At 34.8% G+C, this 20,077-nt stretch overlaps 1 protein-coding gene and 1 non-coding gene across 2 annotated transcripts; both read right to left on the reverse strand.

Moving 5' to 3' along the window:
• Nucleotides 1-1,205: 1,205 nt before the first annotated feature.
• LOC113759783 (F-box/FBD/LRR-repeat protein At1g78750-like) lies at nt 1,206-2,908 on the reverse strand. The gene is made up of 4 exons (XM_027302357.1): nt 2,895-2,908; nt 1,886-2,811; nt 1,583-1,725; nt 1,206-1,457 (listed from the first exon to the last, which is right to left on the reverse strand). The coding sequence occupies exons 1-4, from the start codon at nt 2,906-2,908 to the stop codon at nt 1,206-1,208; spliced, it is 1,335 nt and encodes a 444-aa protein (XP_027158158.1).
• A 4,217-nt stretch (nt 2,909-7,125) lies between these two features.
• Nucleotides 7,126-7,232, reverse strand: LOC113764243. The gene has a single exon (XR_003467526.1). It is a non-coding gene; the product is annotated as a small nucleolar RNA R71 (small nucleolar RNA).
• Between the last annotated feature and the right edge of the window lie 12,845 nt (nt 7,233-20,077).

Genomic DNA, 20,077 nt, shown 5'->3' on the forward strand with positions numbered 1-20,077 from the left:
ACATAATATTGGTATCAAATTACATAAAATAGACAGAATAAGAATATCAATTCAGTGTTCCAACTTAGCCGATGATGAAACCAATGCACCTTTATGAATCCATCAAATTTCAGCACTTATATTTCAGTTTTCAAAATTTAAACTTCATTTTTCAATGTTATTCACTGCCCATCGAAAAAAAAAAATTAAAGCTACTGACCCTGTAGGTGAGTAGATCAGGTAACAGTGATGTCCCAATTTTGTGGACTGTTAATTTGGTATCTCAAGACAATAGTAAAGGGAAGTAATTCAATTTTAGAGTGCCAAAAGCGAGATAAATTGAAAATTAAAGAAAAGTGAAATAGGATTTTTTTTAAAAACATTTTGATTTGATCTTTTGTCGCTTACTTCCACTTCGCATCTACATTTATTAGTTCTATTGATTTTTAAGAAATTTCTTTCAGTAGAAAAATGATTAGCTTACTTTTCTACATTTGTTGCCTTTGCAACAAATTTATTAAATAAAATTTGATAATTATAGTTTAGAATTTTGTCTAAACCCCATTAGTTATTTTGAGTCCAACTAGACTTAGGTCTATTTCTATTTCTTTTATTAGGTATAAGATTCCTTAGATCTATTTTATAGATCTCATCATAATATCTACATTTGAAATAGTTAATCAGCAATATGCATAAATGTTCTTGGGGACGTAAATGTTTTACCATATTTTTGTAAGTTTTTTAAAGATCTACAATCTAATTTTTTTTTTATCAATTCTTCAAATTTAAAGTATCTATTCTTTAGATATTGATGCAATTGCTGCCATTAATGTAGATTTTAATGAAATTATGGTGTTTTATCAAAGCAAAATTGTTCTCTCACTTTCAGCCTATTGTAATATTGTAATGAGGGAAAATTGATGAAAAGGAGCGTGTAAGCAGATATTTAACTAAGAGGGCACAATTTTCACTTATTCATTGTAATGGCATCAATCATGAAAATAATCAGATTTAGTTATGAAAAGTATTATATTTATATTGGATACATGTACAAAATGTACTAATACGTGAACCACGAAGTCGATCCAGATTGCACAGTAAATAGAATATGTTTTTGAGTGTTAACATTGCCCTAAGAGCATTATTGGTAAAGCTATAAAACCAAAACACATTGAAGCCAATCACTTTCCAAAAAGAGTCAAATGGACAAGTTCATTGAAGCCATTTCAGTGAAACTCAACCTCGCATGTGTCTGACTTCCTTGGGAACACGGATATCTTCTGAAGTAGCTGAAATTTTTTCTCGATATCAAGATCTACTTTAGAATATAGATCTACTACTTCCAACACTCTACCATGCTTAAGAAAATAGCTAATCATTGCAAGCTCGCCTTTCCCGCCTTCAAGTCCTTGAACAGCAATTTCTTTAAGACTCGTCAGCAAGCATCTAGGAACTCGATCAGGATTCCTCCAGCCAGCCTAATAAGGTCTAGATAGTCATAACGACAAAAAGTCTAATTGCAACAAAAGCAGATATTCAGAGATCGGCATTTCAAATGAAAATGAATTGTTGCCTTCTATCTATTTGAAAGCCTTAAACTAACCGTTAAAACCTCAAGAACTTCTAAATTGACTGAACTTTCAAGCAAAGCCGGCAAACAACTCCGTTTACACCAGTGGGCTTCCACCACCAACGTGGTCAATCTGTCAAACTTTGAAGAGAAGTGAGCAGTGGCTCTGCCAAGAACTACAGAAACATCATTAGGCTTATAACGAATCTTCTCAGCTTAGAACTATTTAGCTCCAGTCAAATATTGAAACAGAATAGACAAATCTAAATTTTCAAATTTCAAATGTTAGTCACAAATAGATCTCACACCAAATAGTCATAAAATCACCCTAGTTACAAATGTTCTGAGAGATTCCATAATTTACCCGCATTGTGTCTCTTGATAAAGTCAGAAGCTTGACATGTTGCAACGCCAGGAACAGTTTGACAACTGAATTACAGTAATCACTTTCAGGAGGATCACACATATAAACGTCAATTTCTGCTTCACACAAAGCTTTTAGGCCCTCAATGCTGAAAGACTCAGTTGTTCTATCTTTCAAGTACAGATACTCAAGTGCAGGGGCATTTATCTCTAGCTTACGGAACCAATCTTCATCCAGACAGCAATCCGCATAAAAATCCAGTCTGAGTGTTTTCAAAGTAGGGGAAGAAATTTTAATAGCCATTCTTTGAAGGTTTTGAGGTCCAGCTAGAATGACAATTTGTTCGATATACATGAACTCCAGAACTGCACATCCGGATAAAATCTGGCCTATAGATTCGTGGGATCTATCATCAACTCTAATAAGATTGAAGGTGACAAGTCTAGGAAGACACACAAATCTTGGAGACTTAATCAACAGGTCACCAGACAGTTGAAGGAACTCAAGAGTTTTACACGTAAAAATGCTATTAGGCAATTCAACTGTGTCGGACTCAGCTATAATGTCAAGGATTCTAACATTTCGAGCAATTGCAGTGGCAATCCATGTATTTATATAAAAGGCATCATAGTCACGGGACCAGCAGAGGTAAAACTTGCCTAAGGATTGCACATTATTGAGAAGCAAGACCTTGTTAACAAATTTCACAAATCTTTCATCATTCTTCGATTCTTTGTAAGGCTCATTAAAAAGCCTTTCACTATCCTCAAAATGAAGACTAGTGACTCCAGTCCAAAGAATTTTCCATCTTGCTGATAAGATGCTAGTCGCCACAGCTTCAGTCGTTGGAAGAAAAGACAGAATCCAACAAAGAACAGAGTCCGGCAGACTACTAATCCTATCAACTAAGTTTACAACTCCATCAGAGCATTTTGTCCGTTTTTGGCTTGCATTTTCATCAGCTAACCTGGTTCTCGCTGCAAATCTCGATCCATCTGAGCTTTCCATTTCAAGTAAACGAACTGCTGTTCCTTAACACTGCAAGTAGTAGTAACCCTTTTAACATTAATTCTAGAAAACAGTCCTTACCAAAGTTTCTTCATACATAACAGAAACTAAATACTGAGATCTAATCCACTAATTTTCACAACAAAGAGTAACAATGGATAAGGGTTTCACCATTTTAATATTAAGCAAAGACTTTGTCTAACGATAATTAACTCTTGAGTATTTTCAATGACAGATTCTTTGAATTGTATGCGTGTATTGTTCTTACTATGGAAGAAAAATAAAGCACTTATCACCTAAGAAATACACAAAAAGAAAAAAGGAGAACAATCTGGAGGAACCGCATAAATTGAATGAAGAAACATGAATAAGAAGAAGAAAAGCATCACTCCGTGGATCTGGATCCTGTAACTTCTTTCACAGCATAAAAAAGAGGTACTATCAAGGAAAACCTGCTTAGCTTTAAAACCTCACCTCAAATCAAAGGGAGCAAAATGGGCTTGAGGAGCAGAGGCAAGTCTACACACTACAATACAGTCTGCAGCAGGTTTTGAACGCAAGAGCTTACAAATGCAAAAGAACAAGCAGGGGTAGTGAAAGACTCCAATAAGGACTAAAAACAAACGACTAAACTTTATTTTCTTTTCTTTTTTTCGGGTGATAACCAAGTAGTAGTATTCCAAAAGTTGTTATGTTTTTATTGTGAAACTAATACTAGTATATGCTAATGAAACAACAAAATGTAGAAGAAAGAAGAGTGGAGAAAAGTAGACAAAAGTAAAGAGAACTATTTTATTTATTCAATTGCTCAAATGATTACAAGAGAGGTTGGAAGACCTCTATTTATAGGTAAAACAAAATTAATGGTATATGAACTATGTTTAATACTCATATATGGATTTAAAACTTCAAAATCATGAATTGAGTTGTTTCATGAAAAGATAAGTATAAGAAATAAATCTTGTGAGGTAAATACATGTATCAATCTTCTAGAGAAATGGAATGGACATCCACATCTCACATCAATTTTATTAGTTGTTTCGAAAGTTTTTAGTACTTTTTGTGTAATAAAATATTAAAATTATGATGACATGTGAGGGCATTAATTTAGATGAGTCAAAATTAGGACTGTTAATGGGTCGGATTAACCTAAAATAAGGCAGAAAAAAGCTTGATGACCTAATGTTTAATTTGTCAGCCAAAACTTGGGCTTGAATATTAAGCCTAAATTAAATGTAAATCGAATCTGGGCTTTGCTAGGCTTAGATCTAATTAAAGTCTTTTCCCCTTATAAGTATAAATATATGCATAAAATATACAGGTGTTATGAAATTAATAGAGTGATAAGCATGAATATCCATTCATCTACTTAAGATACATCGGAACATTCATCTCTCTACAAAATTCATTGATACATTCATGTATCTTCTCACAATTAGTTAGTTCATTTATGGAACTACTTAATTCGTGTACTTGAAGTACTGAATTCATGTATCTATATTAATAAGTACACGTATCTTTGGCCTTGTATTACCTATAAATAGAGAGCTTATAAGTCTCTATGGTAAGTTTTGAACCTTTGAACCTTTGGAATACCTGATAAGTGGATAATAGAAACATTCTCACTATTTCCTTGTCTTTACTCTACAATCATCATTTTCTACTTTTAGTAGTTTATTTTATTAGTTTCACAACAATATGCACTCTCATTTTTTTCTAATCACATTCCACTATTATTTTAATCATATAGTTTTCATTTATTAGGCTGTACGATAAAATAAATGATAGGAGTGCAAATAACAAAAAATACAGTGAAAATAACATTTTTCAATATATATAATAATATTTATAATTTATAACTATTCATGTTATAACATAAAATATTTATAATTTATAATTCAATTTATAGTAATTCATAATTATTAAATATATATTATATAATTATGCATTTAATTATATGTTTGAGCTGAGCCTAATTTAAACCCAAAGGTTATATAAAAGTGTGATCTGAGTATGAACCCTCTGATCTAGAACCGAACTCAAAAATTCGAAAGTGTAAAAAATTTGTATAGTTTGTGAGTCAAGTTTGAGCTTATCAAAACCCAACTTAAAGAGTCCAATTGACAGTTATAGCCAAAACAGTTGGTATAATTTTAATCTACCTTTATTTTTGGATACGAACATTAAAACTTTAATCATGTCTAACATCCCCATTGTTTGGACCCTCTGATTGCATTGCACGTTTTGCTCCAATGTGTTATAAATGAATAGTGTTGATAGGATATAAATTCTGGCTAGTTTATATGTGTTAATTGCCAATGAATTGGTACATTTGAGCTATAATTTGAATGGAAGCTGCCTAACTTGAGTGTTTGTTGGTTTTTGTAGGTAAAATTACATGATCGACTAAGAAACGAATTGAAAACAAGAAGAATTTCATCATTGTCAGACAATGACTGAGTCGGACTTTAGGCCGAAAATGTGCTGAAGTTGCTCACTATTTTGTATCAATCAATAATAGGCGCCAGACAATGGGCCAGGTATTGGTAGAATTCTACTCAGACTCGACTTTTGGCAACTTTTCAAGAACAAATCCTGTCATACTTGGGCTACAAGTTTAGAGAGCTATAAATAAAGGTTATCTAGGACATTTTTAAGGTTAGACAGTACTACGTTGGCATTGGTTCATTTTTATAACTTATTCTCGAGAGATCGAAATCAAGAGACGTGTAAACAAGAATCAAGGAACAATCAACATGAAGGCTAGGGCATCAAAGATTCAAAAGTTTTTCTTACTCCATTCTCCAATAGTGTATTTGTTGTTTGAATTTTTGGATTTATCAATGGTTTTATTTGTCAATGTTGAACTAAATTATTTCTATGGTTAAAGTTTTGTGAAGGAGTTTTGATTATTCATCCTAGTTAAATTCTTGACTTTTGCCTTGATTTATCTATCTTGTTTTAATTACATGTTTATGTTTGACCACCATGGACATGCTCCTAGGGTTCATATTGAACTGAGAAGAAATATACAACCAGGTACTAGGTAGATAAACATACTTAAGTTAAACACGAGAATAGTTTAAGGATTTATAAGACAATCAAATTATCTAAGATCTTAAAGGATTCAATTAAATGTATATGATTTCGAGAAAGATGTGAGATTTAATTGGGCATAATTTAGATGTATCGAAAGATAATCTAAAGTAAATATTCTTGGCATGTCAAGAAAATAACTGGATAGTTAATTCAAACTCTAGATCAAAACTTGAAACCCTATCTTTTGCTAATTATTTTCTTAACTTTGTTTTATTGGACTTGACTAGTTATTTTATTTCTTAGTCAGATATTACAAACTTTTTGAATTTGAATTTTGTTCCTTTCTATAATAACTAAAGTGAGAAAATTAATTTGTCTCTTAGGGTTCAATCCCTAAAATACTCAAGGTGATTACTATGACAATCGATTCTATGCACTTGCAGAAAATACCAATCAAGTTTTTGGCGCCATTACCGAGGATGATGTTTAATTTTTCTACTTTAGTTATTTTATTATTTTATTTTCAATTCTTCACTTTTACTTTTAATTTTTCTTGCTTAGGTACATAGTTTATGACCTAATCTGGAAATGGTGAATTACAATTTGATTCTGAAATTGAGAAAACTGCAAGGAAGTTGAAAAAGCAAGCACAATTATGTAAGCAAGCTTTGCAGCAATCCTCACCTGGTATTAACATTGCTATAGAGTTAACAGGATTGGGTAGTTCAGGCCAAAAAAAGTTGACATTAAATGGTCCTAATAATAATGCCAATAAAAATAATCAGAATCTCCACCGGCTTTGCCTACTGCACTTTGTCTGAGGGACATTCAATATTCCGTAATTACAATTTCTCCCCATTGTATCTAGCTAAGTGATGGGATCAGAAATTATGAGCTAAAAACTATTCATTTCAATATGTTGCCTACATTCGATGGCTTGGCTAGTGAAGATCCGCTTTTCTTGATCCTGGAATTCTATTCAATATTCTGGACATTTCCTTTGTATGGCATTTTAGAGCATGATCTAAGCATGATGTGCTTCCCATATTGTCTCAAAAATTGTGTGAAATCATGGCTGCTTAATCTACCAAAGGGGTTTTTGAGGACATGGAAATATGTTTATAACATCTTTATGACCAAATAATACTCACCTCAAAAGATCATCAACATAAAGAATAAGATTTACACATTTTCTCAAAAGGAAGGAGAACCTACTCATGATACATAGGAGCATCTCAAGTTGTTACTTGCCTAATGCCCTTACCATCAGTATTCTCTAGCATTGTAAGTGCAGTTCTTCTATGATGGGTTGACTTTGATAATCCAAAATATGATAGATATTGTAGCTGGACAGTAAACTAGGAACAAGAATTCAAAGGACTTGAGTAGCTCCTAACAAAAGGCAATCCGGGGCAAAGAGAATGGGTGTTTACGAAGTAAAGGTTGCTAAGTTAAGTTGTTAGGTGTAGCTACATTCTAAATAGGAACCATATTCTTATTGTCATATGTATGGGCATGCTGCTACTACCTACTACAATAGAGAGCCCCCTGCTATGATAGAAGATGTAATTTTTGTTGGAGCATATGGTGGGCAGAATTTGCAACCAAGGAATAATCCTATCTCTAACATGTATAATGAAGGGTTGAGGAATCACTCTAATCTTTCTTAAACAAATCAAGGAGTTAGTCTTTCGGGACCACTTGGGTTCCAAAATTCAAAGTTGAACTCCCAATATCGTTCCCTAATAAGTGTGTATTTTATGTGTTTTTAATGTGCGTTATTATTTAGTTTAGGTGTATTTTAATTATTTTTATATCTAATTAACTAAGTTTCTAGTAAAGTTATGCATTTTATAGTTTAAGTGTCAAAAATTGCATTTCTATGAATTTTAATAGTGAAAACTTCACGTTTTTGTAGGTTTAATTATTCCATCATCAAATAGAGTGAGTTGAGAAGATAACTGAATGATTGTTGATGATTTGAAATGTGACGCCCTCACCTCTCCCTAGGGCGAGTCCTAGGATATCAGCGGGGTGCCTACCCAACTTTCGTCAGGATTCACGCACTCATTCTAGCTTAATAGAGATCCACAAGTCACCATAGATTTAGGGTTGAAGAAATACTTCGAATATACAAGGCATATTCTTCTAAAGCTACCATTTATAATTACAATCCAAAAGCTAAATATAACAAAGTTTACACTTCAAATGTCTCAATATCATACAAAAGGTTTACTAATTTCAACCAAAAATCATTAGTCTAGAGTTCCCAACTTTCACTTCCAAAACCTGTTAAGGAATAACAACTTAGGGTGAACTAACGCTCAGTGAGGTCAAGAAAATCAAACAAGCAAGCAAGTAACATGAACTAAATCAAATAGCACACTTAAAAGCAACTTAACATGAATTTCATATAAGCGAGCAAGTAGGAAGTAAAACACAAGTAGAAAGGATACAGGAACTCTCAGGAGCTATTCCCACGTCTCGGTCGGTTCAAGCCATCCTTGGTTGACCCCCCATCAACTCAAGTAGCAACATGTCCGTAGAGCTTCACTTACTTCCTCCATCCACCATATTACCCTCTCGGATCCGAAACCAAACAAGCACGAGGTGGCAATACTATTCGAGCATGCCAAGTAAGATCTCAAAAGATCAACCTATATAATTTTTCATAGTTCACCAAGCTTCTCGACCAAGCCCTTGCCGGTTCGAGTTACGAGGTTAGCCAATGGGTTGGGGCGTCCCCACAAGTATAATTGGTCGATGAGACAATGTTCCAATCGATTTAGAATCAATCATAGCACTGAGTCGGGATGAGAGGCACTTCCCACCCGAATAGGGTGTGGTACATGCTGCCGCTCAGTGCTCACGAGTTAAAAGCATGTTCGAGTACAAGTGCAAGTCACATAAATTCATATAACAAGTAGCAAGTATTCAAGAGGGAGAGGACGAGAGCGATAAAGTACACCCTCACCTAAGCAAGTTCACAAATCACAAAAATCATATAGTATTCTTACAAATATCATTTCAATCATAGTAATATGAAGCATGCACTTGACACTCACCAAAAGTCAAGAGCAAAGTGAGAATAAAAGCAAGAGGTCAAATGAGCTCCTCGGTGCCCACGTGACCACTTGAGACATGCACAATCACGATTACCTAGGTATTTGACCAAGGCTAATAACAAAAATCCCCTTACTACCCACACTCAAGAGCCTCAAGCTCAAGTCAAATTAAAAGAGAAACATTTTCACTTAATTACTAAAATAATACTCAAGGAGGACTCAAAAGCCAATTTCAAATCAAGTCATGGCAAGAAATTTCGATTTCGAAAGAGGAGTACCACGCTTAATTTTTGGTACGAAAGTCAAGGAAGGGAAAAGATATTTTCTTATCTTAAAACTTCTAATCCTATGCCCAAGTTTTAAAATATAAGTAAGCATTCACGTTTTTTAAACTTATGAAGTCAAAATCCATCAAAAGCGTCACTTATTTCATAGTAAATATTGGAACTAAAAGCTCCAAGTTTCAAATATGAAACTAGTGAAATTTCTCAATAGTTACTCTAGCTAAAATACTCAATTTATGGTGCATTTTCATGAAAACCGAGGACATAAGACTAGGAGGTGAAAAATCTTATTTCGGAGCCAAAGGAAACAAACTAGTTTCACTTGAAGTTTTGCCAACTTCTAAACAATCAAACTTTCCGATCCTAGACAAGAGAAATCTCATGTGCTCGGTGAAATCCATTTCTCAAGTATGAAAGGGGTGCAAATAATTAAGAAAGTTAGGCTTGAAACTTAGAAAAAGTTTCCAAGCCACTTTTTAAGCTTTTGCCACTTTATAAGGAAAATTTTAGTTTTTGTAATGTTTTTGATAAATCATAATTTGAGTTTCATAAGTCCAAAAATGACAAATCTTAAACCGTTGAAAAATAGATTCAATGAATAAAATTCTCTAGAAGACACTTCTATCAGATTCAAATCAGAAACCGGTCAAATTTTAGTTCCAAATCGTTGCTTCAGTAAAAACTGCGCAAAAAAGTCTTGAATTTCAGTGAACTTTGAAAATTTATTAAAATTCATAGGAATCGAACTAGCGCCTGAAACTTATACCACTGAAGAACTCCAATTTAGTTTTAAATGCAACAAACGACACTAAATTTGAATTTTTCTACACTAATATACAACAGTTTTTCAAAAACTGGTTTTTGATACCTGAAACATGAAATTCCAGCTTTGGAACACCCAACGCAGTTTCTAATTTAGGTCATAACTAAAGCTACACATGTCCAAAATTAGCATGGTTTACAAAGTTGAAAACTAGATTCAAAATACTAATCATTAGAAGAAACTGTCTTCAAATTCATTTCGTAAGGGGGGTGAAATCAAGTTACAAACTGCAACTGTTCTTGTATCATAGTTAAAACAGTAAGAGAAAATAGCCAAATTTTTTGGTTTACTGCGACTCATAGGGCCTGTTTGGAAGCTAGTTTTTTGGACAAGTTTTTTACCTACTAATTTTTTAACAACTTTTGCTACAGGAATCCCAAAAAACTTCTCAAAAATTTTTACCTACACACCTCAAAATACCCAAAACACACCAAAAAAATTCCCTTCCCTTTTTTCCTTCTTCCTCCCCCATCCCAACCCACCACCACCGCCGGTGCCGACCACCACCGCCGGTGCCGACCACCACCGCCATTTCGTCCCCCATCCTGCGCGTGCATTACGACTGGGTTGTGAGCCTAGGCTGCATCTGGTGCGCTGTGGAGAAGAGGAAAGGCTGAGCCTGGGCTGCGTCTGGTCGCGAGCCTGGGCCTGCCAGAGCGTCTGGTGCGGCTGGGCTGCAGGGGAAGGCCAGAGGGGTGGCGGGGGAAGGGTAGGGCAGAGGGTCGTGGACTTCAGTATTTCGAGTAGGGGAAAGGGAGGGCAGAGGGGTGGCGGGGAAGGGCAGGCAGAGGGTAGTGGGCGGGGAAGGGCAGAAGGAAGGGCAATGGGCGGGGGAAAGGAGGGCAGAGGGGGCGGGGAAGGGCAGGGCAGGGGGCAGTGGGCGGGAAGGGGAAAGGGCGCAGAAGGGGGAAAGGGAGGGCAGAGGGGTGGCGGGGAGGCAGTGGCGGGGAAGGGGGAAAGGGAGTTGCTGCTGGGAGGTATTGGGTAGAAGAGAAGAAGAAGAAGAAGAAGAGAAAAAGGAAAGAAAGAAAAAGAAAAAGAAAGAGAAAGAGAAAAAAAAAAGAAAAAAAAGAAAAGGAAAAAATGTTTTTCACCTTACAAAAACTTCTACAAAATTTTACACCTTACAAAAACTTCTATAAAAAAATTTTTCACCTTACAAAAACTTCTATAAAATTTTTTAAAAAACTTCTACAGTGCACTACAGTAAAATTTTAGTCAAACTCCTAAAAAACTCAGGTTCCAAACAGGTCCATAGAAAATGAAATAACATGTGTATTTTATACCGTTAGAAAGCCCTCGGAGTCTACTTTCACATGCAGCAAACAGCACTGGATTTTGACTCCTGTACGAAAAATTACATTCTGTTTAGTGAACAGTGTTGGCTACCCTGCTAAAAAATTTTCAGGTTTGTTCCCCTCCTTTAAGCTTAACTTTACCTCATTCAAATGAAGTGATTTTTGGAAGATAATTTATACGCACATAACTCAACATGTAGCAAGCATTTTTGCATCAATTTAACCATAAATTTCGGAATTAAAACAAGGGAAACACTCCAGCAAAATTTGGATAGCATCCCTTCTTCTTTCTTTCCAAATTCTCCTCCTAAACTCTTACACCAAAACTAAGGTAGAATTCACCATAACAACAACCAACATATAAGAAATCTTCAAGTCCACTACCTAATAATCCTCCTCAAGGCATCTTCCTAAGACCAAGTCAAGAAAACAAGAATATCCTCAATGCATGCTGCCTAATGTCAAGGTTTATAGAACCCTTCAACAACCCCAAGTTTATCTAGCTAAGATTGAGCTAAAAGATGAAAGAAAGATTGGTGCTTGGAGAGGTTACCTTCCTCCAAGGATAGCAAGTAAAATCTCAAGAAACCAAGCACTAAACCTCTAAGAATCTTCCCTCCACTAAGTCTTCTACCAAGCTTGAAGATGATCCAAGATGTGAGCAAGTTGGGGCAAGATTAGTGAGCAAGATTAAGAAGATGAAATTTTCTTGGCTAAAGGAGAGGGGAAGGGTTCGGCCAAGAGGGAGAGAAAGAAAGCGTGGGTTTTGTGTGTTTTTGTGATGTGAAATGGTGAAAGAAAGAAGTGATATAAAGCCATTTTTTATGGTGCAAAAGTCAACATTTGAATAGTGATCCATTAATGCTCTTAATTGAGATTAACTCAAGTCACTCACCCCGAATTTCTCAATTAACTTTTCTTAGTCTACAATTGATCATCCTTAACTATCCAAGACCATTACACTCTTAGACCAAATATTACCTCGAGAAGCGTGATTTCTTAATATTTCAGTAATTGGGTGACAGAAAAATTAAGTTTAAGAGCAAACATGTAAAAAAAAAATAAACTGAGGCAATGTACAATACAGATGCAATTAAAATGAATGAAATAAATTAATTGGAGCAAATGAATAAATAAATAAATAGATAAGATAGTAAAAGAGAATTTCGGGTCCTCACATGAAATAATTTAAAGAGAATATAAAGTGCAAAAAAGAAAATGTAATCAAGAATAAAGAAAGAGAGTTTTCAGCTTTGACACCTATTTGTATTTCAACTATATCTTGAGATACACGTATTGGATTGAGGTGAGTCTTGAACCATTTTAAAATTAAGAGATATATCTACATTTTTTGTAAGACCTCAAAATTCATTTAGTCATTTTCATTGTCAAAATATTGAAATATAGAAGTGCAATTCTGTTGTCAAAAATTAAAATAGGGGATTGACCAGTTAAAGATATTTTGGTCATTTAGTAGTTCGCATAGCTCCAAATTGGATGATTCTTAAGGCATTGGAAAGTTAACACAAAGATATACAACTTTCATGTTTTGTACAAGAGTTAGTTCAACTTTCATTATCAAAAAAATATTAGTGGAAATTGGTACAAAAACAGAGGAAGGATAAAGATTGGCCAGAAATGAGCAAACCTACAATAAAGCAAAACGTGGGATCAACACACAATCTCGATTCGTGTTTTTGAGGTCATGTATTCTTCAACTGTGGTTGCAACTTGCTATTAACTTGTTCTTTATTCACGCAAGCTTTTTGACCAATTTTTTTTTGCAAGAATTTCGGTTGGAAATGAGCAAACAAGCATAGAATCTTGTAGAAACAACTTTTGGGAGTTTCAAGAGCCAACTTTGCTTACAAGAAACAACTCATTTGGACCTTAAATTCTCTATAAATAGAGGCCTTTGGAGAACATTTGAGAGAACTTTGGAAGGCTAGAGAAACTTCACAAAAATATAGCCTTCACTAGAATTTCCTTAGTTCATTAGTTAGGGTAGATTAGTATAGTTAGTGTAGTTTATTCTTCTTGTACTTGTAGTTAAACTTGGATGAAGATTAAAGAGTAAGATGGAGAGTTTGATCTCATGTGATAAGTGTGATATCTCTTTTACTACTTTCTCTCTTGTATTTGATTTCAAGTTTAGTTATTAGACAAGTTTGGATTTGTGTTTCTTCATATTTTGTTAAAGTTTATGCCTAGAGTTATGGATGAACTTTCTATATCTTGTTAGTGATATTTACTTGGCTATTTGATGATGTTATTTTGAGCAAGTTATTTGTCACTTTGACTTATCTAATCATGATTAATTAGCCATTAATTGTGATAATTTTAAGTTGTTAAGTTTGCAATGGATATTAGAATTTAACGTTAGTTTAAGTGTTGAATCTAGGGAGTACACTCATGAGAGTAGAGGTGCACCGTTGTGACTTTAATGACTTATTTCATGTAATTTCATAGATGCAATGAGTTTGTAGTTAATTTCATAGCTATCAGAGTAAATATGGATTAGTTACAAGTATAGTTGATCCACTACGACAGTAGATTTTATATATATGAGGAAATTACACCATAACTAGTCAAGATAATAACATTCAATTAACCAGTAATTTCACATGCAAAAGTAGTTAGGAATTCCATATCTCTAGGAGCCTTCTACTGTTATTTGTATTACTTTTATCTCATGTGTATAGTATAGATTAATTTCTTACATTGGTGATAGTCTAAATAATAAAAGAGTTCAAAAACCACCGGTAATTGATAATCTTCCTTATGGATTTGACCCTTAATACCCTATACTCAATCCCAACTCGTATACTTGCAAAAAAATCGCGTGTGGAGTATTTAGGATTTTACAATTATAAAACTTGACTGTGGATGAGTTAATTGTTATATATATACCCTGCACTCGTCATTCCCAGCCTGTTTAAGAGAAAAAACCTAACTTTGAAGAGATGATGCTATAGTACATGTAAAAAATGGATAAAAGGATGGATCAAATAGACCACCTTGCCCAGTCTCAATAAGCATCCATATAGAATCTTGAAAGATAGATTGGTCAATTAGCAAAGGTGGTACCTGCGAAAGAAATGGGAAGACTGCCTAGCAATGCGGAGGTAAATCCCAAAGAGACAAATATGGCAGTAGCCCCTTCACTTAGGAAAAGTGTTGGATGATCCCGTTATTAAAGCAAAGGAGTACCTAAGAAAAGATATGAGATAGATGATAAAAGTGAAGAAATTGGGGACAAAATGCATAGTTCAGGTAGAAGATAGGTCTGTGCTCAAAGTCAAAATTTATGCGCCTCCTATTTCCTTCTCTCAGAGGTTGAAAAAAAGGCAAATGAAAGTCATTATCAAAAGTTTTTAGAGATGCTTCAAAAGCTTCAAGTAAATATGGATTGTTTATAAAGTTCTTACAGATATGCCTAAGTATGCAAAGTTCTTGAAGGAAATAGTCTCTAATAAGAAGAAATTGGAGGACTTTGCAAGGTTGTTGCTTACTAAGAAGTGTACTGTGGCGCTTCAAAATCATCTTCCAATCAAGATAAAAGATCTAGGGAATTTTATTGTGCGTTGTTGTTTTGAGAATGTTTTTGTTGATAAATATTTGTGTTATCTTGGATCCAGTGTTAATTTAATACCTTTATTATTTTTAAGGAAGTTGAAATTCAGCAATCTTGCACCTACAAAGGTGATTCTATAATTTGCAAATTTTTTAGTGCGATATCCGATTTGTATTATAAAAGATCTATTTGTAAAAGTTGATAAATATTATTTTCCAACCTATTTTCTTATTCTTGATATGATGAAAGATATTGCTATGCCTATTATCCTTGGTAGAGGCTTTTAGTTATATGAGGGGCTAACATAGATTTGTTAGAAGGGAAATTAACTTTAAAGGTTGGCAAGGAAAAGAAAGAATTTGATGTTTTTGAACCCTTAAATTATACTTCTTATGATGATTCTTGTTCCTATATTAATCTTACTAAAAATTTGCATGGTGAGAAACATGTTACGGAGCAGGACTTGGAGCTAAGATCTTTTTTCAATCATCACCAGTTTACATCTTAGGCAATTCAAAAGTGACATATTGATGGAAAATATTGTGAAAAATTTGAAAAACATGTGATTAATGAAATGAGATCATCTGAACCATTTTATCTACCATAATCATATCTGTCTGGTCTGGTTGAAGACGCTAAACTTAGTGCTTTTCGGGGCGTAACCTGACTTTCTTTTTTTGAATTTCATTTAATATTTTCTCTTGTTTTGCGATTGGTGTTGATGTTTAAATAACTTAGTATTTTCATGTTTTCTAGTTTAGATTGTTTGGTAGTGTATTTAACTCCTATTTTTAGTGTTCTCTTATCTTTCTATTTTGGTAGGATTGCTTCTTGATCTTGACTATTGGATAGTAACTGACCACTTCTCTCTTGCCCAACTTGATCAGTGACACTTCATTTGTTATTATGGGAGTTTTACTTTCATCTCTTTTCATACTATTATTTCTTTAATTTTTCCCCCAACATTGAGGACAATGTTATCTTAAGTATGCAGGTGGTCTATAGATGAAATGAAATTTTTGTTAAAAATTTTTTATTATTTTTTGTTCTTTGAAAGACAATGGCTTGTATTTTAAGTTCTATTGTTGAAGTTTAAATATATGAATGTGTTAAGCGTTGAATAGTGTTATTCTGTGACGCCCGCACTTCTCCCAAGGGTCAACCCAAGGATATCCGTGAAATGCCTGCCTAACTCTTGCCAGGACTCGATACAATTTCAATTCAAACTTAAGATAAACAACTAAGGAATAACAGTCGAAGTAAGAAAAGTCACTTCCTTAAACAAACTTTCAAGTTTTATAACTCAAGTTTTCAAAAGTACATCACTTTTCCCAGAATACAGTCTCCAAAAGTCGTCTAATCAATTACATTCAAAATTCTAATCAAAAGAGCCATCAAGTCGACCTCTCCATAATTCCTTCCATTTCGACTCCTGTTAAGGAAACAAAGCTAATGGGGTGAGATGACGCCCAGTGAGGTCAAGAAATGCATGCAAGTGAATAGTTCAAATAACAATAACATTTGTACAATAAGTAAAGCTATAAAGTTCAAATAACTCATGATTAATAATTAAACACACTTGAGTAGGATACAGGAGCTCTCAGGAGCTCATTTCCACTGGCTTGCCAAAGTTCAATCCAATACCTCCTCGTGATGACACTCTGTCACCCGGGTAGGTAATTAAGTCCGTAGAACTTCACTTATTTCATTTATGATTTTGAGTCGACATGAGAGATACCTTCCACCCGAATCGGTGTGGTACATGCTATCGCTAAGGGAATCGATTATATGTTTATGGTTCTGAGTCGACATGAGAGGTACCTCCCACCCGAATCGGTGTGGTACATACTATCGCTCAATGGTCGATGAAACATCGTTCCAATCAACTTATACTTTGTTTATGGTTCTGAGACGACATGAGAGGTATCTCCCACCCGAATCGGTGTGGTACGTACTATCGCTCAGTGATCGATAAGACATCGCTCCAATAGATTTAGAATAGTTTATGGTTCTAAGACGACATGAGAGGTACCTCCCACCCAAATTGGTGTGGTACATGCTACTGCTCAGAGAACCAATTGTAGCACTGAGATGGTATGAGAGGCACCTCCCACTCGAATCGGTATGGTACATGCATCCGCTTAGAGCACAAGTTAAACATATCCATGTACAATTACCAATCATATATATTCATGTAATAAGTACCACATAGTTAAAAGAGAGAGAGGACGAGGCGATAAAGTACACTCTCGCCTCGGCATGTTTACGTATCATGTATAACATTTGTAAAATTAATATTTCAATCACATAAGCATGTAACATGCACTTGATACTCACCAATTCCCAACCAAAGTGAGTGAAAAGTCTTTAATGATCCACTTCGGGATTCTCTTCGAAGCCTTTTTGATCGCCTGAAGAAATGACTAACAATCACCCTCACATTTTCACAAATTCTTTATCAGTTAAGGAAGAATGAACACTAGCTTTAAAATTCAAGTAAATGTCCTTATAAGCTTCATTGTATCGAAAATCAAAATTCAAAAGTGAGGAATTTAAAGTTACTAGGGGAACTCGTATTCCCCATGAAATCGGGTTCAAAATGTTCAGTCAATATCGAGAAAAGAAGTCAAGTTCCCAAAATTGCATTTTCTAAGAAATTGGCAAATTTCAATTTTGCATGCCAAACTTAGAAAAATTAGATCTTGCACTCAATAAGTCCAAAATTGAAAAAATTTATATCGTTGGAATCTTGATTCTAAGTACTAAAGGTTTCTAGAAGATACTTTTTCAAGATTCTAAACGGAAGATATTCAAACTTCATCTCAAAGTGGCTGATTTGAGCACATAAGATAGTTTCAGTCTTGTTTTTCGGTAAACTTTGGAAGTTCAGCAAAATTTACAGAACGTGAACTAGCCTCTGAAATTTGTAATACTATTAGAGTTCCCATCAAGGTTTTAAACATGACAAACAGAACTAAATTCGGAGTTTTGAGCATTGAGATGTAGCAGCTCAAAGTCGGCTGAAAATTACTCACTAATCAAGAATTTCCAGATTTGAAAGGCAAACTTTGGTACTTCAGTTGGATGTCGAAATGGTCTTAGAACAACACCAATTTTGGTACAATTAAACTTCCATATGATTACTACTCCTCTATCAAATTTCAGTTGAAAATTCGCACGAAAAGGTAGTTAACAAAATTACCAAAGTTCAAGAAATTTCCAAGACAAATCTGTCTTTTTGCTTTCTTTTCCCTTTTCAAACATTTTGTACCACGAAATCAGTCCCATTTTGATTCATTTGTGAAACCAAGGTCCAAGAAATATTTCATAAGCAGTTCATAGTTGGTTGACATCAAAATTTTCAAAACAACACATCTCACAAGTAAGAAAACCAGTCGGCTAGCCAAAAAGAAGGGTTTTCCAGCTCTGCTGCAGTTTACAAATTTGACCGTATCTCACTCAATACAACTTGAAATTGAGAATGGTTGGTGGCGTTGAAAACTAGATTCAAAAGGATACATTTCATTAGAAGAAGTCGTTTTGAAAATCAGTTCATAGGTAGCTCGCATTCAAGCGACAAGTTGCAGTTTCCCACTGCTATGCAAACAGAACAGTAGAACAGAATAGGAAACTTTGGTGAACTACTACGGTTCACTCAATTCGAATTAGCAGGTGCATTTTACACCGTTAGAAAATTACGGATGTCTAGTTTTGAATGCCACTGACGGCACTCAATTCCGACTTCCGTACACAGATATATTCGTTCAAAGAAGACTGCCAGTGGACCACTGCTACACAAATTTTTCAGATCTGTTCTTGCCAAAATTCAATTTTTATCCAACCAATTCAAATGAATTTTTGTAGAAACTTTATACAAATCATATACAACAATATATACATCAGTTTTAAAGTCATTTGAGCAACAAAAATTCGAAATAAAGGCCCGGTAAAAACAGGACAGATTTCGGCCGGCCTTTCTATGCAATTTCCTTCGGTTTTCCTTTCACTTTTCCAACCAATATCATCTTTGTAAGGATTGAAAACAACCTAAGAGGAGAACAGAATTAGGTTTTCAAAAAAATCAGCTAAGATATAGGTCACTTTTCTTCAAAGCCTACATTTCTTTTCTCAAAGACCACCCAATGGATCAGATTACACGAAAGCACAGGTATTCGTAAGATGAAGAGGAGAACAGTTTATATAGAAAAGCTGTAAACGAAAATAGTGAAACAAACCAGGCTTCAAACTCTACTGGAGTTTGAACATCACTTTTATATACTAGGTTACTTCAAGTTGAACAATCTTGCAACCAATATCCTGTGTACAAGGAAAGGATCACTTCCTTCTTGCCCCAAACCACACTTGGTCAAGCAAGGAAGTTTTACAAACAATCGAAAAACCCTCACAGTGCTACACTATTGAAGAAGCTGTGTCACACTTGAAAAATTACAAGAGAATTGCACAAGCTAAGAATACAAATGTTCCTTTGAAGTATTCTAACACTTGAATCACTCACAATCTGATGTAGACTTGATGTGCAAAGTTGTTTTGAGATGGTTGACTTTGTTCTTTTTATAGGAGACCAGAAAATTCTTCAATTAATGCTGTCAACGGGTAGAAGATAACTGAAAAGTCAACTAGCCGTTGGTGCTGTCGGACGTCCGATGTTCAGTTCTTATGCGTCCGAACGAGATCAATGAGTTTTGGAAGTTTTCTTGAATCTCTTACGACGTCCGATCCCTTATCATCATGCGTCCGAGGGTAAGATGCACACTTGGAATTTCCTCTTCAATTCCTTCGGACGGCCGATGTGTCCACAGTGTTGCGTCTGAAGTGCAGCAACGCTTGTCGGACGTCCGATACTCAGGTGTTGAGCGTCCGATCGTGATCAGTAATTGTAGAAGCCCTGGCTTGTCTTCTTCGGACGTCCGAGTCTGAGTTCTTCACACGTCCGAAGGTACTCAAAGAATGTCGGACGTCCGATACTCTCTTTTTTGTGCGTCCGAAAACTTCCTCAGCACTTTTCATCCTTTTTGATCTTCTTTTATTTGCTTTAAGTCCACAGATCTGTTT

This window comes from Coffea eugenioides, chromosome 2 (genome assembly GCF_003713205.1).
Source record: "Coffea eugenioides isolate CCC68of chromosome 2, Ceug_1.0, whole genome shotgun sequence".
Classification (NCBI taxonomy): Eukaryota; Viridiplantae; Streptophyta; class Magnoliopsida; order Gentianales; family Rubiaceae; genus Coffea; species Coffea eugenioides.